The 26,511-nt window shown below is 43.6% G+C and overlaps 1 protein-coding gene across 9 annotated transcripts in view; it reads right to left on the bottom strand.

Annotated features, from left to right (window-relative positions):
• Positions 1–26,511, bottom strand: part of LOC125984994 (receptor-type tyrosine-protein phosphatase mu) — a 90,841-nt gene that overhangs the window by 44,207 nt on the left and 20,123 nt on the right. For all 9 annotated transcript variants that reach the window (XM_049747369.2, XM_049747371.2, XM_049747370.2 and 6 more), the window contains exons 2-7: positions 25,618–25,740; positions 17,474–17,748; positions 14,464–14,542; positions 12,560–12,675; positions 11,312–11,486; positions 6,910–7,203 (exon numbers count right to left, since the gene is read on the bottom strand). In XM_049747369.2, coding sequence (XP_049603326.1) covers positions 6,910–7,203; positions 11,312–11,486; positions 12,560–12,675; positions 14,464–14,542; positions 17,474–17,748; positions 25,618–25,740 — 1,062 coding nt within the window. The remainder of the gene's footprint in view (positions 1–6,909; positions 7,204–11,311; positions 11,487–12,559; positions 12,676–14,463; positions 14,543–17,473; positions 17,749–25,617; positions 25,741–26,511) is intronic.

The raw sequence follows: 26,511 nt of genomic DNA, 5'->3' as shown, positions 1-26,511 counted from the left end.
AACCAAAACCTAAGCACAACTTTTATGCCATAGTCAGTCAACGGCGTTTTTAACGGTGTTAATTGTACATGGAAAAAGATAAACTTGTGAAATGTATTATGGACAGAAACGTTTTTGTTGGAAATTAAATATGTTGAGTATCCCTATAAATAACATGGTGGAATGGAAGTACGACTTTTTTTTTTTTTTTTATAACTCTGATACTTGCGTACTTGTAAACGTCAAATGTCGCACAAGTTGTACAGACCACGGCTAATAACTCTCTTGACGCCCAAAAGCAAACGTTGGACTCTTGTGATATTTTCTACATCTCTGCCGTTTGTTGACACACGGGCCCATTTGTTGACACACGGGCCCATTTATCAGAGACGTTCCACCTAGATGCAAGTGTGACACCCCGCACAAATCACAGCGCTCGGGCTTGTCGGCTCGAGAGACACACTTTGCCGCTTTTGTCCTTTCATTTTTTTTTTTTTCCTCCTCAAAGCGTTAATTTGATTTGTGTGGCCGGCCACCCTGCAATTCTGCTGGCGTTAAGCACGTCCCTTTTGGACCGCCTGAGTGCAGCCTCCTGATAGTTCCGCAAATAAAGGGGCTTAAAAGTTGCATTTTCTGCTTGGTTCACCCCGATGAGACGCTTGTGAATTGAATCTTTTTCTTTGTTGCGTTTCATCTTTTGCCACTTTTTCACCGCATGGTACACCGATAGTCATTTTTAGAGTAGCCCAGGGGACGATATGATGACACTTTTCCCATTGGTTTTGTCCAATATTTTTGAATTTCTTTCAAATATTTGCTTCCTAATTTTGTTTCATTTTTCATACCATAAAAAAAATATCCAATATTTGATATCATCAAATATTTTTTGCTTCTTTGTTCTAAATGATGTTCTAAGTACAAAGCATGACAAGGCTTATAAATTTGATGACTGTTAAAAAGAAAAAATACAAAATAACGCACACACGCACACATGACAAGATATGCGTGATACAATTTTCCTCCTCTGATGTTTGGCGCTTGTCTACTTAAAGCACTGTCTGCGTAGCATCTGCTTTGGCCTGACTGTTGTACGGAAGAGCAATTAGCTTATCAGATCATCCTCGGGCGCCACAAGCACACAGAGTCTTTATCGGATCCGCATCGATTAAGTGCAGAGACGTTGCCGACTCCCAAACAAGGATGAGAACACTTTGCCGGTGATTAGACATCAACATGGAGTCGAGGCGACGGCTCCGAGGCTGGTCGCTATCTCGTTGCTACAGCAACCTATGTGCGGTTGCGTATACTGTAATATGATACAATACATTGGAGTCTTGATATGTACTACTAGTACTATTAGGTTTAAAATTATATGTATATTTGACATGTATGATATAATCTTTACATCTTAGATGAACAAAATATAGCTATAGTTTATCCCGCTTGTTGCCAAAACTAAATAGTGAGGATCAATACTGATACAATTTGTTAACCAGGAAGGGGAGTGTGCATGTAGCTGGTTCTTAGAGTAGAGAAATTATATTTAATTTGCATCTTGGTCTGTCAGTAGCAGAAAAACATGTCCATGGCCAACATTAAATCTTTGTCTAAGAGGTTTTATTTTTCAGCCCCTCAGGTGAAAAAAAAAGGCTTTGAATATTTGTTTGCTGCCTTCTATTACACTGTGGCGGAGGCAGCTATTGAGGTAATGACACGACTTGAACACTCAGGAAATCATTTTCATATCTCGCAGAAGCGAGACATGATGATAGCTGGCGATAACCGGCAATCAGAGTACCCATCACCTGTCTCGAGTGCTAAAGAAGAGGCTACGCTAGGAAGGCGACGGGGGTGGGGGGGCTTAAAAAGGGAATAAAATGGAAGTGTACATATGACAAAATATTAAGATATTGACCATCTACGATGCAGTATCAACACCAAATTGGCAAATTTTAGACACAAACTTGGACACAGGATCAAAATGCAACAAACGGCCATCATTTTCATGTTGGATTTAGGGCTGGACGATGAATAAAAATTGAATCGGAAATTAATCGGAATTTTTTTGTTATGATGCGGTTCAATGAAAATATTTTGGGTGAATAGTTTTGATGTGGTTGACTGTATTGATACACAACTGCCATTTTGGCACTGTGGGACCAATAAAGACCTTGTATGGCATTGAATTATGTATGACTGCCCCCCCCCCTTCCCCCCAAGGACAAGGTTTGTGTTGGCATCAACGGCAACAAGTGGAAACCTTCAGCCTGACAGACGTGCACGTCTTCTAACAGATGGCCTTTAGGAAGGCAGCACATGTGTTCTTGGTCTGCCTTTACACCCATTAACAAGTCAAAGATAAATACTTGGGAATTCCGTGGGGGGGGGGGGGGCACACCCCACACGCGTATATACAATATCCATATACACACACAGGCGGGGCGGTACACCTTGGGGGCGTGGATAATCACCAGGATTTATTGAATGGTGCTGGCCGCTCCTCACTCTATCAAGTCCTTCTTTATAGCCCTGCTGATAAATGACACTGCCACCCTGACTGAGGTTGGAGGAGGTGGTTGGAGTTTGCTGGTGCGGGGTGGAATTGAAAGTACAAAATGAGGCGCTGGAGCGGCATGAGCTGTCTGATGAGCTTCCCCTCCATCTCCACCCACCACAAAGCTGTGAAGGTGGCGATGGATGGTTGATTGTCTGCCTTCCGAGCAAAAGAAATGGACCTCAATACGAGTCTTGTTTTGTGACCAGTCTTTCGCTTGTCATTATATGTCATCGGCAAAGATAGCTGAGCAAAGCTACAAAGTACATTGTTTGGAGAAGATCATTTTTGGATCGTTTCCCGCAGTCAAGACGAGAACATCTCAGTGGTTGGGAATCAGCACTTTCGAGAATGCTTCAACGACATTTTACAAATTAACCAGCAAAATTCCCAGGCTGTACTCCCTGCGTGGTCATTTTTAAGAGGCTGCAACACTATTTTGGTGTCCGCGCAAAATGAGATTTCGTTTCCTTCTCGCAGGCGCTGAAGGTCACGAGATTATTCATGTTTAGTCGGGACAGATCGGAATGAATGGCCCCAACCTGCGCCGCTCCACTGCCGGGCCGCCAGTCAAACGGCGCAAGATGGATGACGCCGGCTGCAGAGGAAGCGGCTCTTGATCTCGTCCGGCTTCTCTCCGTGACAGGCCCGAGCGGCAGCCTCGGCTCCTAATTGAGTGGTTAGGACTGGCAGGCCCGGCCGGGTGCGATACATCACGGCGCCCCCAGACAGGACGGGACACTTCCTCGCTCTCCCTCTCGCTTGTCTGGGACGCGCTAATGAAAATCTGCGGGGCCGCATCTGTCGCTTTGCAAACTGAGCAATGTTTGCCACGACAAAAAAAAAAAAGAAAAGAGGACGTTCTAATGCCGGGGCGAGGACATTCAGCATTCACTAAGAGACAAAAGCAGAGGCTTGAGAGGTTTCAAATCTAAAGCACCGTAGTTGCCGGCCGCTCACTTTTTCTTCGTTTTCAAGGATTTGCTCGAGCATTTTATTCTTGTTATCCAGCTCGCTTAAGTGCAAAGATTTCACAGCTTGCTAAATGTCTTCATTTTTCAGCATTTGGCAATAGCACTCTCGCTTCCATTTTCCTGCGAAGTTTAACAAGCTCTCTTTCCAAATGATCAGGTGGCGGCCCCGGCAGAGCGCCACCCGGGGTGGTAACTCACACTTTAGGGTAACACTGTCGAGGGGCCGTTGTCGCGCGGAGATAACCACTTCCAGCCCCCCAGCGAACGAAGAGGTGTATTAAACTTTTAACAACACCGTAGTGTTTTGTTGACTCCAAGCAATGGCGAAAGTAAAACCTCATAAATAGTTGTATAATACACAGTGGCGCCTTAAAATACAATAGGTTGTAATATGTAGAGTATAAATAAATAACGCCATAGACGAGCTAACAAATAGCATCTGTTCTGCAGTGTTATAACTCTTTAAGCTAATGCCCATAATTTCCATTGAATTGCATTATTATTAAATAATAATAATAATAAGGAAAATGAGTACGATATAAGGAAGAATAAGGTAAATGAGTTACGCTTAAACTGCACCAACCAAAATGGTTGACAAACACACCCCATGTCTACAATCTGCATGTTCCCGTGTAAAAGTTGAAGATGGACTCCCTCCATCTTCTTGTTGTTGTTTGCCCGGTGAGACAGATCTAATTAACACCGAGAATGAAAAGCCTCCTCGACGCATGGTGTCTGAAAGCATGGGCAGCTACGTATAATGGCGAGTGGTCACGTGACCCAAGCATTGGTGAGATGAGTGAAAAGAGCCTCATAATTAGTTGGCCCTGGCAAGAAAAGAAAAAAAAAAGCAGATCGAGTTCTGCGGGAGGGAGTGGGAGGACTACAATGAAAGATACTTTTTTTCCCCCTATTATCACAGCCAGTTGAAAGTAAAAAGAACTGTGGTCTTATAATGTCAGTTCTTCGAAAAGGCGATTTGCGCGTCACTCAAGGACGCGTCCCCAAACGAGAGTTGGCAGAGCAGACAGTATAGAGTCGGCGTTTTTGTTATTTTCCTCATCTTCAGACACCGACTCGTCTATTGACTTGAATCTGAGCAAGCCAGGCATGCGCATGTGCTACACTTTGTTGGAAATAAAATGTTATCAATTGAGAGGTCAGAAACATTTAGAAGCAGGTCTGAAAGTTTTTTTTTTTTTTTTTTTTAATTGGGAAGTGTAACAACAGTTAAGTTTGGAAAAGCCCTATGGAGCATATGAGAATGCTCACTTCTGACTTCAGTCACTTTCACCAACGACTAGCCTGGCATGCATATTAGAGTTTGTTCACATTAGCTTTTTTTTTTTTTAAAGCATCTTGCTGATAGCCGCATGCTAAAACTCATCACGACGGCTGTTTGTCACCTCCACTCGGGAGCCACCGGAGAAGTCAAGTTGCATTAATTTAGTGGCGCTGCTTGGCGCTCTCTGCTCGTGTTTATAAATTCAAACAGAAGTGCTTCTCAAGGTCTTTAAATGTTTTCCATTCACCGCCTTTAATTATTCATACGCTATCTGCTGTAATTTTTCTCACAGATTTTTTTTTTTGAGCGCCCCTCCCATTCCCTCCATCCTTTTTGCTAAATTATGGATGTCGCGCTCCCCTTGCTCGCTCGGAAGCGCTCATTCAGTCGGCTCGTGTCGCTCATAACATCTCCCCAAACACGCCAGCCGAGACGCGATTTATTCGCCGTTTCCAGCCCCTCCTATAAAAGCTTTATCTCAGATTTAACGCATCTCCTGAGTGGGGCGGCGTTGAGCGCTTCGCAAAGTGCTTCGCTTTGATTTACGCTCTTGACAGGGTTTATTCTTTTTGGTAAATGACAGCACATGAAGAATTACACTGAAAGTGTCATTTGTGATGGGAAAGGAGGACTTGTTGCCATACCAAATTTGTGACTAGAGCCGACAACTAAGTTAGCTTCGGTTATTAGCCACTAACTTTAGCCACGTTAGCATTCAAACTTAAATAATTTCAAGTGAAAAAGAAAAAGTCTAAGTTAAGATGTTGGCAGCTAGGTCAGCATTTGAACTTCAATGATTTCATACGAAAAGTGAAAAAAAAATTGACTGAGTAAAGATGTTGACAGCTACAATACGCTGCTGCATAAGCGTTTGAAAAAAGAATGTTGCGCAAAAACTCTGCACACACGTTTTTGAAGCAAAAATGTCCGGTCAAGTTCATAAATATTGGTACATTGAAACAATTCTCATCTTTTTGGCTCCAAATACCAACGCATACCCGTAGACATACATAAATAACGCTTGTTCTTGGGGAATTTTCACTTCGGTTTTGTTGACGCTCTATTGAGTCCTGAAGCATTTGGCTGAATATGAGGAGATAACATTGCCCAAAACACTTGTGAATTCATCCCGCTGCTTTTGTCAGCAGTCACATCATTAATAAATGCATGGGAAACAGCTCCATTGGCAAACATACATCATGGCACTACCACTAACATCCTTCAGTGATGAGACTCTGCAGTTGCTTCCTGCGCTAGTCACGACCTAGCTAGCCATTTCACTCACAGTCCCCTTCAAGCTGCCTTCCTTCCCGTCCTGCCTATTTAATACCAATTAAACCTCCCTCACATTTGTAAAGGTACTCTTTATTGATTTCGTATGTACCCAACTGTTATTTTTGCCATACAGTTAGCGTCTCTTTGTACTAAGCCTTGTGACCTCATTTGCGGCAGTACACCACATCTACACTGACTCCAAACACCTGCTCAGACTCCACATCTATCATGCCAGCAACTTTGCTCCCATCTGGCTGGGCCGCGCCACGTGGGAGTCGGCCTCATCTGTTTGGTTTTTGGTTTGGCGTGAAAGGCGGGATGGGAGGGAATCTGCTATTTAACTGAGGATCAGTCCTCGCTCAGAGGGAGTGGAGGGTTCACTTTGTGGTCAGTCACATCAAGCTGGTTACTTAGCATGGAACCTTTAACACGGGTTTGCTAGCGCGTTAATCTTGTCTTGTCAGTAGTCGTCTCCAGTTTTGCTTGTACTGTAATCACTATTGTGATTTTAGCTTCTCAAATTAGCTGTTAACTTAATAGCCACCAATAGCTAACTGGCGGTTTTACTAAAATTGTACAAACTCATAAACACAGACCACCAAGTTTGTTTACCTGTATTACGCTAGCTACAAACTAGCTTGCCGATTCCTTGTACAACCTAGCAAGAGACGTCAAAATGAATCACAAATCTTTGACTGAAAGTCGACAAATATGACCAAGTTAGATTCTCATGCTAACCTCTCATAGCTAGCCAGTTCATGTACAACTTAACATGTAACATCAATACAAATCAGGCAGACTAGTGTTATCCCAAATCGACAGTAATTTGAGTGTAAACTCACCGGCGCATCTGGTTCGGGCCCTCAGCGGTGGTCCGGGTGCACCAGTGCCACCTTCCAAAGGCCTGGTGAGAAGAACGCTGATTTCGTATTCAGTGTCGGGGTCCAGGTGTCCAATCTTGTGCGTAGTCTTGTCCACGGGCTGCAGGTCATACATGGTGCCCGACACGGTGCGGTACTCCACCTCTCGGTCCACGATGGGGCCGTCGCCATTGATGGAATTGGCATTGAGCTGTATCCACAGGTATGTGGCACCCACAGCAGTCAGTTGGGGTGGCGCAATGGGCACCGGAGGCTCTGGAGGGGCAAACGTGTTTTAGTTGCAAGCTTGATGACCATCTTCACTTCTGTCACCCTTTTGTGTCAAAAGCATTTCTTACTGTAACACAACTATTTCATACTTGACACTGTAAACATTTTACCATCGGCTCTGATACTACCTTCAAAAGTGAAAATAACATAGGCTGAATAGCTCAGACACAAATTTTAACAAGACTGACTTCTTCTACCTCATTGTGTTGAAAGCAATTGTCACTGAGCAATTTGGTACCTTGGGAGGTCATATCAGAACAAGGGGAGCGGTAGGAGAGTGGAAAACTGGAACAGCCATGGAAAGTTCAACTCCACACATTCACTTCTCAAGCCCTGTTGTGTTGAACACAATTGTCCAATTTAATACTTACCAGACCGTTTTTACGTCTTTGGAGGTAGTATCAAAACAACACAGGCATGACGTAGTTGGCGAATTAGCACTAGCTAGCACTGAGGTATTGTCACGAAATGACGCAACGCACATGGAGGTACCCCACTTTATTGAGCTTTGAGTGAAAGACGTCCCGATAAATGCGACGACTTTGACAGTGACCTTTTCCTTTGTGGCGTTCCCAATAGTTGTCTAATCTGTCTTAAACCTTATGACATCTTTGTCTTAATGAGCCTCCACCAAATGTCAGCACAGGTTCTTTCATCTATTTCTGGCATTTCTATTATATGACCGTGTTCACTAAATTGGCCACAACTTTGAGTTTATTTAACGTTCCCTGTAACTCTAAATCATATTTCATTTTCTATACAACTCTGATTTGCATACTTAAAAATCATCCTTGAGGATAGCCGGTTGTCCCTCATAGGAAGCAGATGGTTAGCTCCCATTGACCTCAAGTCATGGGTTCCTAAACTGGATCTAATCCAAGCTGTCCAACATCACCTCGAGCCAACCAGCTAATCCATCAGGATCTGCGTTTGTTTTGGTGGCTTTTCGGGTCAGATGTCTTTACATGTCTGAGTCTTTTTAAGCCACGCTACCCCTTTCAGCGTCCCAGACAGAGATGACACAGGGCTTCAAATGCATTCCAAAAACAAATGGCAAATCATGAGGTGTCATGTATTGCTTCTTGGGCAGCCTTCCCAGATCTTTAACAGACCCTCCAAAAAAAATAGTCGAAACTAAGGCTGAGCGATTTGGCCTAAACTTGATTGAATTCCAAGATGGTCAAAACACTGGGTATCTTCAGCCTTTGGAAAATATTTTCGGCCATCCTAATAGAGGCGTGCTCGCGCAATGACGAAAGCATGGCGGTGCGTTAAGCCTGGCGTGTTGAAAATGACGGATTAACGGTGTGAAACACTCGAGCGCTGGCACACGTCAGGGGTATTAACGACTTGCTTTTTTTGACCAAGCTTGGAAGCTCGGAGATGGGCGACGGTAGGCGTGCGACTCAAGTGGCCAAACGCGGGGGTCGGCGAGCAGCTGTCGTTGCGATGTTTGACCACACGGCCAAGCGGAATGGCGACAGCTGCGACATCCTCGATAGCAGCATCTGCAGACTAACGGAAGGCTTAGTCTACTATAGATGTGTTGGATGTGTGAAAATAGGAACATATTGTGCTCAAGCTGGACATTTATTGCAACACTCGGAAAATGGTGGAAATATAACATTTTGCATAACACATGAATCCTTGCTTAACATCTTCCTGGAGAAAAATGTTTGTTTTTATATATAAGTGGTGAGCGATCAAATTCACACAATCATTTTCCACAATGATTTCACAAAGTAAGCATGATTTGTGTAACTCTTAAATTCTCGATTAAGAAATATTTTTGTATGAAATCGTGCTGAATCTTACTTTACACAACCCTTTTGTAGAAAATAATGTACTAATTTTCAGTCGGTCCAAGTATAATTTGTGCAACATTTTGGTAAAAAACAACAACCTCCCCCCCAAAAAAAAACCCAACTACAACAGAATAGTCAGAGCAGAACTGCATTCTCATCACTTGTGCACACAATCATACTAAATTCATGAATGTCACCCTGTAACACAAAAATAAAATCTATTTTCGGTGGAACTCTGGTCGCAGTAGTTCCAGTTCATGCAAGTGTCCAAACCCTAACCCCCCCAAAACACACACACACACAAAGCCCTTCAGCCGTCCAAGCGTTGCCACTGTCTTGTTGATTCATGCTAATAATAATAAATCCTGCTTTCATTTGCCGACAGCCTAGTACTCCTCTCTCGTAAAGATGGGGGAGGTCCTCGTTACTCTCCTAACTGGCCTGGAAAGACAATCGATCGCCTCTGGGAAGATGACCAGCGAGCCTGGTTTCGATTTCGATCCCCCCTCCCTCCCCTCTTCTCGGTGGCTATTCTCATTAGTGCCGACACTGGCCAGAATGCTCAGCTGGACCTCGGTGAACCCAAGGAAAAGGCGCCCGGGTCTAGACGGGGGGGAATAATTATTGTCCCTTTCAGAACCGCTACGGGAGAGGTCTATCACCAGAATGAAAAAGGGAGGGGCAGGGGGGTTCGATCCATATGGCGGGGCGCACTTCCACATAAATCTGGCATGAAAATCAGGAGTGATTATCAGGGATAATCAAGCATTCATTCTCCTCCTGTTGACCAAGGCGCTTGGCGCTGTATTGTAATGAGACGGGATGAAAAAAATCCGAGGTCACTCCCATATACATTTAATGGGGGGGGGGGATTTTCAAGTCATGGCTCCGAGGAGTGTGGTGGTGGTGGGGGGCGGAGGTTAAGCGTTTGTTTTATGGCAACGGATGTGGAGATAAGAGGAGATGACACTTTGAAGTGTGAAAACGAGGCTTTTCTTCCTCGCTGAGATTTTAAAGGGAGGATTATTACGGCCAAATATTTACGATGAAGGCATCTCACGCTTAGTGCTGCTTAGAAAAGGCCTGAGTGCAAAAGCTGAATTTCCATTGAGGTAGGTTTAACAATTACCCCAAGGGGCTTCCGTAATATTCAAATCTACACAGTGAACAATGTTTTGTAGCAAATTGCGCTAAAAAGCTCACAAGAGGTTAACATTTTCAAAGTCACTTCTTAACAGGGAAGGCTGATCTGGGTTATTAGACATTATCGCCCACACCCACTCTCTGTTGTGTCCATTCCGGTGTGATTGACACAGCTCGATCTGCAGCAGCAGGATTAAACCTATCAATCACCAAAGGCTCGGAGACAAAAAAAAAAAAAAAAAAAGAAAGAAAGAGACAGGAGGGAGAGAGGAGAAAAAAAAATCAAGGCAGTAAATTCAATTGAGAGCACACGGAGAAGATTGAGGTGAAGAAATATAGGAGGCCATTACTGGACGACTATAGGGGCTGTAAGGAAAGTGAGGCCTTGCAGCGAGAGACGACTCCATAAATTCATATCAAATGACTGCAGGAGTCAAACATCAGTGAGGCTACTGTAAACCCGCCTGCCGCTTGCCTTTGTGATCCTTTAAAGCGCCATTGTGTTCACTCAAGGACAGTCCTCATTTTACAGTGGAAAAGTTCTCTAGATATCAAACCACCTGACCATTACAAAAAAGGGTCAGAGGGGTTCAAAGTTCCCTAAAGAATGTTTACGCAGTTTTCGCTTGCTGTTCATCTCCCAATGACTTTGCATGAAGGTCAGTCCACAATATGCAAAATGATTTTGAAAAAGGAACTTGATTTGGATAGCAATCTCTCTCTTTGGTGTAACGTCAGAGCTCCAATTTAGTGCCAGCATCCCTGGTCCCATAGCAATGACAACCTGCTATTTTTTAAAATTCCACTGAATCCTGAAAAGTGTAACTATTGTAAACGGTCACCCAAATAATTTGCCATAAAAGCATAACATTGATTTGTAATCATACACCGTTAAAAGGTTTGGGGAGAATTCCATATTTTCAAATATCTTTTTTTATCATTATTTGTAACAAATTTATGATTCTCTGACTTTTAGTTTGTTTTATTCTGTGTACACGCTCATAAATCAGAATACTCGTATCCGAATACTAACCAAGTGCTTTACATATGACATAATGGTTCAACCACAACGGGAAATGGTCAAAAATCCGATAATCGCTTTTGTGTAAAATGCACCACCTGAACGATTCGAAACCAACACTCACGCTTAATGGTCAGCTCGCCGTAGTTGGACACGCCGACCCCTTTGTCCGAGTGGACGATGCATCGGTAGCGACCCGAGTCGCCCTTGGTGGTGTTCTCCACATCGAAGGTGCCGATGAACCGGCGGTTGTTCCAAGGTTTAGTGGCCTTCATCGGGGCCTCTCGTCCGCCCATTCCCTGTTTGAACACAAGTGCAAGTTCTTTCACCTTGTACTGTCGAGTTTTTACTTTTATTTGTTTGCCTCACTCCCAATCGTGAGTGATGCATTAATCACAGCAAGAGGTAGCAGCTTGTCCCCAGCTGTCTCCCTGTACAGCAGGCAGATGGAGGGAGGGGGGGGGGGGAGCATTTGTTCATTACAAACATTTCTTCACTGCTGTCATCGGGCCGGGATTTGGCCTCATGTTTGTTTTGCGGCTAATGAGGACGCATTTGTGAAAATGATGGAGTACCTGGCACGGGACCTTTAAGCCCGCTGATCACACAAGTGACGGCGTGCGTTAGCGTCAAAAGGCCGAAAAGGCTCCGGCTGCCAGATGCACTACCTTTGTCGCTTGGATCAAGGTCGACCGCAGACTGCTGCGTGCCGGATATAGAAGGCACTCTCCACAGTGCCGGCCGGCCGGCCGTCCAGCCGGTCTATATGGGTTAAGAGCATACGGCAGTGAGCTGACACCTGTAATCCCCTGTCTGCCAGCCAGCAGGTTACATCCAGGATGCAATGAAGCAATGTGTGAATGTCACGCCTTGAACTTTAGACTTGTCGCTCAGATTTCAAGACTGAAAAAAAAAATGATAAAAAGGAAGGTGGTGTTACAGTGGAAAATTACAGGAACAGAGATAGAGTCAAGCCCAAAATGGAGGAAATGTTAGAATGAATTAAGACCAAGGCAAGAGATCGAATCGAGACCGAAACAGGTTGCGTGACAATGTGAGATTAGGTAAGACCAATGCAACCAAGAAGCACTGAGACAAAGACCGGCATAATATAAGACTAGAAGTAAAGACTAAAAATAGTAAAGTGTCAAATTAAATCAAGACCAAAACATAGCGTGAGATCCAAGTCAAAACCAAGGCCAGAAAAAGACCAAGTAAATGTGAGACCAAGTCAAGACCAAGACCGAGGCAACGTAAGACAAAGTCAAGATGAAGACTGATGCATCATACAGACTCGAGACCAAGAGTCCAAGTTTGAGACTGAGTACAAACCTAGACCGAGACTCTCTTAGAAAATGGAGAAAAGCCTCACCTGAAGCCAGAGGCGGAAATTGTCCCGTTTGCGTCCGTTGACGGTGCAGTGAAAAGATGCCGTCTGTCCCGCGTTGACCTCCACTCCCTTTATCGTCAGAAAGTGTGGCGTGTTCACTACGAACAACAAAAAAGATGTTCAACAGCGTTGAATTTAAAGCGAGATTAAACCATGAAGCTGAATATCTGACGTGTGTGTGTGTGGAGCTTGCGAGGGAAGTTACAACCCCCGTGGCAGAACTCGCTTGTAAACATAAGTGGAGCGAGCGAGGTAGACTTAAATGGATGCCGCGTTTATACTTTACTATGTGCTACCTCATGAAGTCTTTGGGAGGGAGAAGTCGGCTACCTACCTAAATCTCCAGAATGACACGCAAGAGGCTGTTCTGCTGCTAATTGCGCTGTGGCTTGACTTCCCTCGCACACAGATTAACGACCCCAAGTATTTCCACATAGATTGTTAAGGATTAGAGCTACGGGGTTCATGAAGCGGGGTCAAAGTGTTTGCTTTTGTGGTTGGGTTCAGGGGCCAGAGTTGGTGTTTTACGTAAGGGTTTTGGGGTAGAACTAGTTTTTGAGAGTAAGGTTTAGAGATTGTATTTGAAATTTGGAGTTCCTAGTGAAAGACTTCTGGTACTCGGGTTAAGGTTAGGGAATAATCATTATCATTAGAACATAGACGGATATTATGCGGGGAAACAACTTAACAAGTAACTTATGTGGAACATTTTTGATGAGTGCAGGGAAAAATAGGGCAATCTTGCTGGGACGACCTTGATTCGAAACGTAACGGAATCTCTAAAGACCGCGGGAAAAGAAATCTAATTCTACCACTTTCATCGTTAAGAGTTCCACTTGTGCTTTAGAGGTTTTTTTTTTTTCCTTTTTACAACCTCATCCTTCGGCTCTGAAAAGGACAAGTTCTTTTTTTTTCTCAATACGTTTGAACGGCGGGGGAGGTTCATGGCAATAACCTTGTTATTTGAATAATAATTTGAAAATAAATGCTTTGGTGGCGCTACCTATCAGTCAAAGAGAGCTGATTGCCACTGAGAGGAACATTGATTCCAACTCGCGCTTTCTCCCTCACATTCGAGCATTCATCACGTCGCAAAAGGCATCATCGATCGCCCGGGATGCATTCAGATGCAACGCATATCGCTGTGCCGATCGATCGTATTGACACAACAGTTGTAAGAATTGGGCCACTTTCAGATGGTTAGAAGGTCATTAGCATTTAACAATCAGCGTCTTAAATGCAGCAACTGTATGAAGGCCAGAGTGGAGTCCAAATCAATAGATGAAAACTCATACAAACTATTGATTTAAAGATCAGAGTCTGAGAACCTCTTTGTGTATTTGTTAAAGAGGTTAGCGGCTAAGATAGGGAGGTGGGGATGAAAATCTGCGCGCTAACGACGTATTTGTTGAGTGGCTAAAAAGTTTCAGACAGAAGTTTTATTTTCACTTTCCCATCTGGACTCAAAAGCACACCGATAGTACATAGCACAATGCTAACAAGGACTCGCAGTCCCAAAAGCAGCAGCAGCCCAAAATGCGAAGTCCTAAATATGCCGCTACTTGTAGCATACATCCCGCTAAGACTAACAGGAATTTGAACGCCTGAGAGATGAGCGGCTTCGCTGAAGATCCTTAAGGGATGAAAGAATGAAGATGGTATTTGTTTTTCATTCAACTTCTTCATTTTCTCCTCTACAATCTCCCGGGCGAACCGTACGCTCGTAAATCTTAAGGGAGCTACAAGAAGAACGTTTTCCCGCTGTCCTTTGTTTGACGAGTGGGCCTTGAAGAGAACAACAGTGTATATTGGGAAGGGTGTCATGCAAGGGACAATGGCTTCTTGATGATGTTTTATGATGGAGAAGAAGAAAAGGCGGGACTTACTGCACTGATGGCCTTGGACCAGGACGTCTTTGATGGCCAGCATGCCGCGCTGCCCAGAGGTTACGGCTTCGAACACGATCTGGGGGAGCAGACAGACGACTCATAAGGCAGGCCATAAAAAATGAGAAGCCACCCGAGTGCTTCGGAGAGCGAGTGAATTGCATTATTTTTGTAATATGTCCAAGCTGATGTGCAGTGTGACGTGCACGGCTATCAGTTCTATTTCTTTTTGGTATGTAATCCAGTTTCCGTTGGGTTTACTTGTGCAAGGTCGTTCAAGGTGCATTTCCAAAGTTGTGCATATATACAAAATACGTGTTCTGAAAAAATAGGCAAGGCTGTGGATGTTCACTAACTTGATTGACACATGAATGCTTAAATTACACTTTTTTAAAACCAGTGTATTGCTTTAAATTATTTTTATTGGGTTTTATAATGTCTTTATTGAGATTAAAAATATTTTGCAATTTTTCTTTTGAAAATAAACAAAATATGTTGTTGTAACGCGGTCATTTTAGTCGGGAAATCGAATTGAGTTGCAACTGTGATCTCGGAATTAATTCAACTCGTAAATCAGGGACGAGTGGTTTGGGGTTTGGGGAAATTTGTTATGAGGTAGGGTCAAAAGATTTGCTAGCGGTAGTATTATGGCATCTGTCTGATGACTAATTTGCACAGCTGCTATGTCAAGTGTTGATCTTACTGACCAAAATTCCAAATAAAGCATGCAGCAGTCATGTGGAAATCCATGTCATCCCGTTCTATGGAATGAGCTGCTGGGTTAAAATAAAAAAAAATAAAAAGGCCTGTTTGAGGGTGTGTCCCTGCAGAATGTCAGTTATTCACTTGCTGGTCTAAAAAAGGAAACAGAATGTCCGCGCCTTGCCAATCTCGGGGTGGGGCGCACTGACTCCTTTACACATGTCCTGCATTCCATTCGTCTATACAGTCGCAAGAACTGGGCATGTTCCTGCTTTAGGACGCCGCACTGAAATGCTGTCCCAAGGCTTTCACTGAGCATCTCGGATTCCTTTTGCAGCCTCGGCACGCGCTAGCTCATTGTCATTGGGGAGGCCGGATGCCTTCAGATAAGGCTGTCTAATTATTAATTCCGCACCAAATATGAAAGTAAATATCTGGGGCTGCCAATGACGGCCTCATTACAGATTAATTTAAGGAAATTAAAAGGCCGAGCACTTTGCGCGTTGCCATCAGACAAATGAACTGGACCCGGCCGCCTAATTGAAATCCTTTTGTTTGCGCAACAGACATCAGTCAACCCGTCTTAATAGCTGCGATATAATTGATTCCGGCGTCAACGATAGCGCCCGGCATAATTGGGCCTGACCTCGTATTCGCGAGGGGGAATCACCAGCCGCAAACGACGTCGCCGCAAAAAGTTCAACTCCCTCATTTGTCAGAGGGACGGGCAGCACGCCAATGCCGCCGTCACCCCGCACCCCAAGGGATGTTACTAAGTAGTACATTACAGTGGGATTGATTAGCTCAGCCATTGGCCCCGCTGTATTGAAATCAAGAAGGATGAGCACGTGGGTTTTTTTCACAACGCGCGACCAAATTTTTTTGTAATTGCACGAGAATTCAACGTTTTCTGGATGACCTAGCGAATCTCCTTGGCGTGACAGCCTAAGAAGCCTTGCTGGTAATTAAAAAATAATTAAGAATCAGGTGGCTTCCCTTTGACAATTGTGTAGGTTAGCAGGCAATTAAAGATAGCCGTAATTAGCGGCGTGTTGGTAATTATCGACCGTTTCAAACGCTTTCGTGGCTGCGGGTTGGATGGGGATCATTACCCTTGCCGTTCCATCATGCAGCGAGTGCTACGGTACGCACGCTTCGTTTTCCAGTCATAGTTTGTTCTACAAATAGTGGAAAATTGGGTCATATAATTATTGTAATGTGATTGTTCCTTGCCAGTTAATCAAGATAATTGCCACCTTTCACTTTAGAAATATTCACCTAGTGACATTTGTTCCAGAGGAACCTGCTCTCGGTTGTCTTCCCAATAGGTGGTCATCAAAAGCTCTGAGACATTTGTCTATTGTATAGGACTAAGTTTAGCCTTGATTAGCAGTGGCCAAAATGAAGAAGATCCTTGGCCATATGTGTATGTTTTTGCTCTCCTTAGCGACCTTAAAAACGCTCAAAAGCTCTTCATTTTCAAGAGAAATGTAAAATGAATTTGAAATCATTAAAAAAAAAACAATTCTCTAGTAGATGCACAACCCCACAGGTACAGTAACAAAGCATCCGCAGGAACAGGTACACAGTCTTTTGTCGGTAGCGGACGTGGGCCTTCAATAGAGACTTAAATCGAGCTATTAATAAAACCAGCAAGTTACTAAATAATGTAGAAAAGTTTCAATCTGATTGTAATTGCATTAAATTGTCTCATAAGGCTACTGCAGAAGCTCTCAACTGTTGCCTCTCGCTCTCTGGTGTCCGCGCACCTCTCATTAAGTGCCCTCTCCTATCTTGTCTTGGACAGCGAGAAACTCAGCAGTGTCCCTTGTTAACCGAACTATCAGGCTGCCTTTGGTTTCCTCTCTTCACTACCGCCCACCTAGCACATAATGAAATAATTCACCGACGGAGCAGCCGGCCCCACCGTCTGGAGGTTACGGGGTCTCTCTGCATCAATTAACATTTGGTGGGCTCGGGGAACAAGCCTGGCGAAACACTAATAGGAAGGCGAGTGTGAAATCACCCTGCCCCGGCCGTCGCTGATGCGCACCGGTAAGTGAAAATGAGTTTCAGAAATAGGCCTGAGATGGAGGAGCCGGCCAACGGATTACCATGGATACAGAGGTAGCCTCTGAATCAATACGAGGTATTTTCAATGGGACGCTATTGTTTGGGGCTCCTCAAAAGAAGCGCTGTCTGCTGCCTTGGTCTTGTTAAGAGGCTTCAATGACTTTGGAGTCACCACAAAAGCCCTGTCTTTTTACTTATCATATAAGGAAAATAGAGAAGATGGGGATTTCCTTACCTGGTAGAAGTTGGGCCAGTAGGTGCTGACGGCCAGCTCCACCTGACCCCAAGCGCGAGACGCCGGGGCGGACACGTTCCACACGGGCGTGCCCAGAGGGCTGTTGTTCTCTTTGATGTAGACGTTGAGGTGGCCCGGGTGGCTGTTGTCCCGCCCGCCGATGTAGTAGTGGAAGATGACGCAGTGGGTGTCGTTCTCTCGTAACTGGGGGGTCAGCATTGAAGCCTTCTGCCCAGAGAAACGTCCAGAAGTGTTGACCATCATAAAGGCTGCACCTATAATGTAGATAACAAGAGACCCCAATAAATGGAGTTCAAATTTGGTAAAAGATCATATCAACTCATTCACAAATTGGCTTGGTGGGAGTGTGTTCATGGTGAGTCTTTTTTTTTTTGTCATTATTCTGCCCACACACAATCAAAACCTCAAATTCTCTTAATCTGTCTAATGCAAGTACATCAAATTTGGTTGCAATTGGACCAAACCTTTGGGCAGCATTCTTCTGAAGGACCACTGGAAACGTCCGAATGGAAAATGGCTTCTTCAAGCCGAAATGTCAGATTTTGTCTCTTTACGGGCACGGCATCTTGAGACTTTTTATGACTTGCTGCTCAGGGAACCCGGCTTGGAGGGTGGGGGGGGGGAGAAGAACGAAGTTGAGGATTCTGTCAAGTGTGACTCCCTTCTACGCCTCCCCTCAACTCCGGCTTGGTCGTGTAAACATGACAGAATCCCTTCACCCCACCCGCTCGTTATCTCGAGTCAGAGACAGATGGAATCGTCGAGCGTCACAAGCGCGGCACAACAAGACAAGCGGCGCGCGCTCGACTCATTGACTGAACAAATAGGCTATTGTGAGAGAGCGGCGGGCCGAGGGCGCCTGATGCACTCGGCGTTATTCGCCCCCTTTTTAGCGCCGGCGCGTCCAAGCCTGTCGCAAGATGTTGACTTTAACAACCGAGATTCGAAGCGTTCAGCATCGCTTCGGACGACGACGAAAACAAACGTGTCGTCTTGTCAGTTTGCCAGCATAATATTTCTTACTTGTGTTTTATTGGCAACCACACGGGGGGCATTAGTTTAACTTTTAATATCCAACCCAAGCAATAAAAGGGGGGGGGGGGGGGGGGGCACTTATTGATTTCCCATCACTTGCTCCTGCTCTCTCGCTAAAGGGAAACAGTCGCCACGAATATCTTTCATCTTTAGGCTGGCCTGTTCTGTATTCTTATTAATGGTAATAGTCGGAGAGGTCAATATAGCAAGAGATAAGAGCATTTTCTCATTAAGGCACTCACTCAGTTCTTGGAACATATCTGCAGACTTATGTAGCGGCTTTCTGTATTCCGCAATAATTAGGGTTTTAATTTAAAACGATAAGATAATTCTTGATTCGGTAGAAGCACTGCATGTTCGATTTATGTTACAGATGAGCATCAGTTTAAAAATAACACCATCATCTTCAGATCTTAGGTTGAGTCGTGAGCCACTAGTAGGATTTGAAAATCCAGCCCTGGAAGTTGCTTGCTTGGAGTTTAAGAGCCATTCAGGACTGCAGTTTGAGGAATTTGAGGTGGCCGGCCCCTTTTTGTTGAGGGCCATCACATCTCGTGTCGCTATACCGCCCTAGGGTTCTAAGAATAAAATTTAATTACCTTAAAAACTATTCAAGGCAGGTTATTCTCTTCAGCGGATGCTCCATTTTAATGGGAATAAATGAATTGTGCTACTCAAGAACGTACGTTCTGCACCGCTGGGCCATTTCCATGGCAACCGAACAAATGCAGGATGCAGCAGCTCCAGAGATGACCCAGAGCGAGCTAAAAAAATGTTTCCCTTTTATTTTTTTGGGTGTTTGATGAATAAGTTATGCAACAGGTGCAGCACAGCTCAGGAGACACGGAGAAGGTTGGGAACGGCCATCTGGTCGGATCCCGAGGCTAGCTAAGTATTTGGATCCAAATACGGTGACAGCGCTAAGTGCCCCTAATGAGTGAGGCCACCATAATTACGGTTGCCGGTGTGTGGCTCATTGTTGTCATCCGCGTTTTGATTAAAGCCGTATCATTATTTCTGATACAGGAAGGAGAGCCCCAACAAGGGGGCGACTTTGACGCCTTTCAGGTGTCGGCTGACGGCCGATATTGGGTTATTAATACTTAGCCATCTGGCTTGTGGCGAGGTGAGGCATCAACACCTCCAGATGACTTGATGAATTGTGGAGTTGCGGCTCGCGTTGCAATGTCAACGCTGACACTCGATCACAGCAGCAAAGCACTTTTTGGTTGGTAAATAGAGAGGAAAATATCACAGGTGTACACCCCTAGTTTTTAAAAAGGTCCTCTTAATGAATAAATAATATTGGCAGAGAACCAGTTTTTTCTTTATTTTATTTTTTTAGTGAAATATGATTCTTTTATCATAGTTAAAATTATATATTGACCTTCATGTAGCAAAGCGTGCTAATGTCAATATTCAGTTGCATTATAGTTAGAGGATACATTATTTTGATGTTTGTGTAGTCATTTTATATGAAACTAATCAACGAGCATTAAAACGTATCAATCGATTATTGGGCTGAGATTAATCCACAATGAACGCCACGTGAATTTCATAGAACTAAACATTGACTGATGAACTAAATCAAAGACCCCCCCACCCACCATCAAACTTCAAAGCTCCACATTTCTTTTCAGTTTCTCACATTCACATGTGAAGAGTAGCAACATTAACGTCAGGGACACTTCATTTTCTAATCTAATTCATTTTTCATAGCCTCGCTGTGTGTTCTGCACCTCGTGATTGTAATGGAAGGTGAAGGTGGCCTACATTTGTAATAATAAGAAATCTGATGGCCCGAGTACCCGAGTGAGGCAGCCTTGAGAGCGCGCTCCATTTTTAATTGATCTTCAACACGCCACCATTAAAGGCAAAAAAAAAAAAAGAAAAAGTAAAGGAAAAATACACCTGCGGTGCATTAGCACGACATTGAGATCAGTGTCATTATCTTTTGCTCGTGTGCTTTTGCTGGCTAATTAGCCGGTGGTGGTTGTGGCGGGTCCACACAGTATGCATGGTCACAGGGGCGGAAGACGAAAGGGCGAAGGTGCTTGGATGGTAATTAATGGACAGGAAAACGTGTTTGTTTTTTTGGGTTGAATTTTCTTCTGTACGGTTTACTCACCCATTACTTGTTTGCTAATTTACTGCCGCAAATTATTTAATCCAGCACAGTGAAGTCCACATCTCTCCCAAGGCTGAACAAGTCAAATTTGGCACCATCTTGGTGCTAAGGAACTATGTTGAAGTAAGAGGAGGAGCTTCATTTCGTCAGGCCATAGCCCGCTGAATAGAAAAGTAGTGCATAGACACCATCTTGCTAATCCTAAAATTGTACAATTTGGAATGAAAAGAAAATTTGAGGGGCTACACAAGACTACAACCAGCCTTAGAATTCTGTTTTGATTGCACAACTTTTGATGATTCTGACCTTTTTAGAGACCTTCACTATATAGGACTGAACTGTGTTGAATCGCATCACCTAACTATGGCAAGCAGGGGCGAGACAAAAAGATTGTGCATCTTTTTGGCTGTATTGATACCCTTTCCAAAGGCAAACGTTAAAAATGTATAAGGTTTAATCACAATTGACATGTTGGTCAAACAGATGGGACAAATCATTTATTTATGATACAGTATCAATGAGTGTCATTTTATGCCTCATTTTTATTTGATACAGTATTTCCACAAGTACAAACGCTCCTATGCCACAATAAAGATTTTAAAAATGTATTTGCAATGATCAAAGTCTACAGTTAGAAGGTATTTAGTTGAATTTGAAAGCAAATGACGCTCAGAGCAGAAGATATCATTTGCAATAAAGACGTGCACTCATTATTTTTCCGGTGCTCAGGTCCTGAACTCGGAGAAAATCATTATGTGTGCGGCGGCGGGGGATGAGGAGGGCTTGAATGAAAATGAAGGGGCGCTTTTGAAACCCCGAAAGCCTTGCAGCTCTCATTTGCTCATAAAATTCGGAGAGGTCGAGGCGGCAGAAAAGCGCAGTTGCCACTCGGGAAATGTCAATGAAGACGAGGCCGTCTGTCCGTCCTGCGTGCCTGCCATCAAAATGGCCCCGGCTGCTAATATGGCCCAACATGAAAGGTGGCCCCATGAAAAGACGGCGTACGTGCTCACCTCCAAGCGTCAATCAGGACCACCGATCCCGTATGCTTCCTTCATCTATGACATTCCATGCCAGACTTTCACAAACTTGTGCATACAATGAAGTTGGAATATGCAGATAAGTCCTCCACGGTAACATTACAGTGTGCCGTCTTAATCCTGTTTGTCCAAATCCAGTTTGCCGCTGGTCCTTATGCATCCTCAAATATCACCGTGTGCGTCCCCACACGGGAATTAATCCACAAATGTATCAAGATGACATAATTTGACGTTGCGTTTGGTCTTCTAATCGTATAATGGGCTTTCTCCTTAACCTTGCCAACTCTGCGGCGGGACCTCACACAAACTTGTGAATGGCTCTAAAAGCAATTAGTTTATTTTGTGAAACAGAGCGCACCCCCAAGGCCGCGACTTCCCTCCCTCCCTCCCTCCCTCCTCCTCCTCTTCGTCCCACGGCGGCAAATCCCATCTTTAGCTGATGTGATTTGAATTCTGATTCAATTCAGGATGCCCTTCCCGTCGTCCCTCCTTTTGCTCATTCACTTCAAAGTACATCCAAAACAACAACGCACACAACCTGTTGTAAGGGACAGCCTGTTCTATTGAGATTGGTACAAATGGTCAAGTACAAAACGCAAGGATAAGCAGTTCAGCAAATGAATGAATGAATGAATGAATGTGTTTTTGGAATCTATTTTTGGGGTTAAAATACTTTTAAATATTAGAATTGAATATTTTTCTACATTATTTGTTGTTACAAACTATTGATATTCAACTTGGTAGAATTTTTGTAAGTCAATCCAGTTTGACCTACTTATGGTGATGATGTTTTGTTACCATATTTTTAACGTAGTTTTAAAGAAGGCAATTTAGCTAAATACAATAAAAAAGCTTTGACAAATAACCAAATAATAGTGTTTATTTTTCTATTTTCAAATTCATTTACTCTGCTAGTAAACATATTTGCAAAGGGTGTCACCCATGTGGTGTAAATCAAAGTTGCGTCATCCAACCCCTGGCACCAAGGAAATGTGACAAGTGATTCTGTCCCTTTGGTTGTTTGCTTCGACGCGTTCTCCTCCTAATTGCTACATGTGACTGGCAAATGGCCTTGTTTATGCCTCCCTGCAGCTCTGATTACATGCTTGGGCATCTATAGGGTGACTCGGACCAATTCGAAGGCCGTTAATACCACCCCTGTCTTTTATTTTTATTTATTTGGGGAGGACGGACGGGGCTTTTGAAAAGAGACTCCCAGCTGACTCTCCAAAAACTGCAGCCCGCCCAACCCTCCCTTGGGGCTCATTGCAAGGAATCACAGCAAAAAAGGATGGCGGAAGAGTCTCAAACTGAGATTAATTAGGGTTTGTGTATTATGCCGGGCACAACGGAAAGTGCAGCTCCGGCTTAATGACTTCTTGTCTCGCTCTAAATATGTTGCGCGCCGGCCAATTGAACATCCTGGTCAAGTCCTTTGTTGCCTTGTTGGACAGTGACGCCTAAAACAATAGCGCACGACTGGCAGAATGGAGGTTCTTTTTACAGACAACAGTGGAACCTCTCCAAAAGTCCCACAACAAAAACATATATTGTGTGTTTGTGTGTACATATCAAATTTTTTTACATACAAATCAAGAAAATAAAAAACACACAGTACAGTACAGACTAAAATGACGACAAATAATCATGCTCACCAGTTACATATTTGGACCACAACTGAGCACAATACAAAAAAATCGTGAACACTGGAAATAATTTATACACTCACCTTGCATAATAGAACAAAATAGAATCATTGGAAATCATCTACAATCCAAAGTCCACAGCAAAGTGCACGTATGTAAATGAGCTGTTCGGCATGAGGTTAAACTATACTTCAGGTCCATACAACCTCCTCTTTCCTTGTACCAGCCACGTGGGCTCCCTATAGTGATATTTAAAATTATAATAAGTCGATCAATTTTAATTATGTGAGCCTTTCCATCAGTGAGGCGCATGCTGGAATTAATTAGAATGCATTGTAGTCACTCCAAGGCCACGTTTCTGCTTAAAATGCACAGACACCGCCAGACACCTGAGGAATGGCACTAATGGAACGACAAAGTTTTCATGTTCTAACAAAGCCGGTGATGGATGTTGTTTTCCTCGCCAGAGGATGGATTGCGGTGGGCCTCAATTGTGTCGGGCCTACCCTTGGTGACACGGTCAATTAGCAGAGTCCTCGCTAATTTTAACCAGTTTGCCATGTGTGGCCAAATGTTAAGAAGAAATTGCTTTCCACTTTTGATTAATGTCAGGGCACAGGGAGGCTGGGCAAAAGGTCACGGCAGAATTCCGAAGAGGGTGACCTACAGATAAACACCACGCAAGTGTTCTAAATTTAACGATAATTAAAACGCGTCGTGATTAATGCCACTACGCCACTTGCCAGTTAAATACCAACCGTTTGGCAAAATAGGTATAACAGAACTAAAATCATTAAAGGTTGCCAGGTAGACAGGGGGCAGTATCTCAGACTTTATTTTCTGAATCCTCGTTGAGGAAGGATATGCGGTTCATGATCGCGAAGAGTCGCCACTAGAAGAGGCATTACCCCCAGTATGATATCACATTTAAAAAAGCGTCACTCATCGCTCTTCAACAAATTCAAGGTGATGTTAATATTCTGTAATATTACGACGCTGAACATTTCCAATCAGCAGCGAGAGTTATCGTGCCTACAAACAGTGAAATAACTACTGAAGACTCGCTACTGAGGCAGATGCTAGCTAACCATGTTAGCTAACCGGCTAACTAGCTTTGCTGACATCAGTTTGTTTCCGCTCTGACATGACTTCACAAGAGGTAATGAGCACCAAAACAAAAATTTGTGTTCACAATAGTTCTTAATTCCTGAGATAACGACTCAGCAATTGCTCATCAAAATCCCCACATTGCACAATGTACGAGCAATTTGAAATAATCCGCAGTCACATGAACACCTCATGCTTGGTCTAAATTGAAATTCACCACGGCCGATTAAAAAGCCATTCCGTGCAGACTTGCAGCACCGCCCCACCGATTGAGCTTGTCCTTTTTGTTCATTTCCACCACAGCGTAATTAGCATCTTCCTCAGCACTCAACCTGTCATGTCAAATTGTCACCTCCACCTCCTCCATTTTGACCACTCCGAAAGGGATTGGAAAGCCTGAATGCTGGAATTGTTTTACGCTCCGAAGGCGTTGGGGTGGCGTAAAAAGCTATCTCACCTCCGATTACCGCTCCACTCTTCACCCATACTTAGGAATTGCAGCGAAAATGACCTCTCGCAAGAGATTGTTATCCCGACCCATGGCTGTGCATCGACAGGGGGTAATTGAAGGCATCGCCACTTGAAACGTTTTTCAAAGAAGAAAAAAATGCTCATAAATGTGGTGATCTGTCCATCACTGTGCCTTGAGCACTTGCCACATTTGACACAAAACATTTTTAGCAGGAGATTGATATTGAAAATCCATTGTGGACTAGCAATGCAACAACCGAGACTGGAAAAGGTGGATAGCAAACAAAGATATTTTCACTCATGGAAACAACTTCAGTGGGCAATCAAATGCCGGTTCTGAGAATACCATTTTTATTTCCTGTAATATAATAATATAATTTATTTGAACTCGTTGGAGTTTGGAGTTTTTCCTTGCCCTCCTGGGAGTTTAAGATCAGGGATGTTTGAGAATATTTGTCATTTTTCACACGACCTGAGTGTTGTTAGTCACCTAAATGTTGAACAGAGGCTGTGATGTACCCAAGACAAATTCCTTGTTCGGCACGCTCAAACATGGCGAATAAAATTTCTTCAATCTTGAAAATCCATTATACACACCCAATAATAAGTGGCCGGTTCACTTTTTTCGCACAATAAACAGAAATATGAAAACCAAAACAAAACTTCAACTAAAAATATTAGCATTTCTATCCTTACCTGAGGGCATCCATGGGTCAGAGGAAGTCTTCTCTCTAGCATTCACTTGCTCCCAGTCCAGGTCATCGTCTTTGCCTTGGCTGTAGCCACAAGCTGCCAGAGGTTTCACAAAGTTACAGTCACCTGTGACAAAGATAAAGAATTTAAAGTCAAGACAGAAAATAAGTATTTTGGGTCTTTAGTAGGTATTTAGTAGATATTAAAACAATTGACCCTGTCGCCAATTATCCCCAATAACCACGACCCGACTTTTAAAAAATGGGAAAATTAAACTACAGTTAAAAAAAAATAGTCCACAACGAGCTTGCACAATCTTTGCATCAAATGATTCATGCTCTCGATCCTCTCTGTAGTTATTCTTCGTAATCACCATTGGTCAAAAGAGAATAAAAAGTAACAAGGATTCAAAAAATAGTCCACGACATGATGGGTCAATGATTGAAATCATCCACAAAGAGGAAAGTTGCCGTAATTTGGTTCAGGCTTCCTGTATCAACACTATGCCCCTTTTTTAAACTTTTTTTCCCCCTAGCATTATTGCTGTGACGCTATTGTACTTGCATGATCGATTCCTACACACAGTCTTTTATTCCGGGGACCTTGAAGGCCACGTGGAGTACTTGAGCTGTTTTTCCTTTCAGAAATGGGCTTTCAATAGAGGTACAAATCGACCCCCCCTCCAAAAAAAAAAAAAAAAAAAAAAAACATAAGACCACATTAATCCATCCAACTTTCCATGTTCCTGTTCCACTGTTGCTGTGAGACGGCAAGCCAAAACAATATGTCATCTCTTCTGACATTCTGCAGCATAAAGGCTACAAGCTGATGTGCTTTTTTTTTTTCCTTCTCCATGTTTTCCAATTCATCTCAGCGGTGACATTTTCAGTACAACGT

The sequence above is a fragment of the Syngnathus scovelli genome, chromosome 17 (genome assembly GCF_024217435.2).
Source record: "Syngnathus scovelli strain Florida chromosome 17, RoL_Ssco_1.2, whole genome shotgun sequence".
Taxonomy (NCBI): Eukaryota; Metazoa; Chordata; class Actinopteri; order Syngnathiformes; family Syngnathidae; genus Syngnathus; species Syngnathus scovelli.
This window is presented reverse-complemented; position numbering and strand designations above follow the sequence as displayed.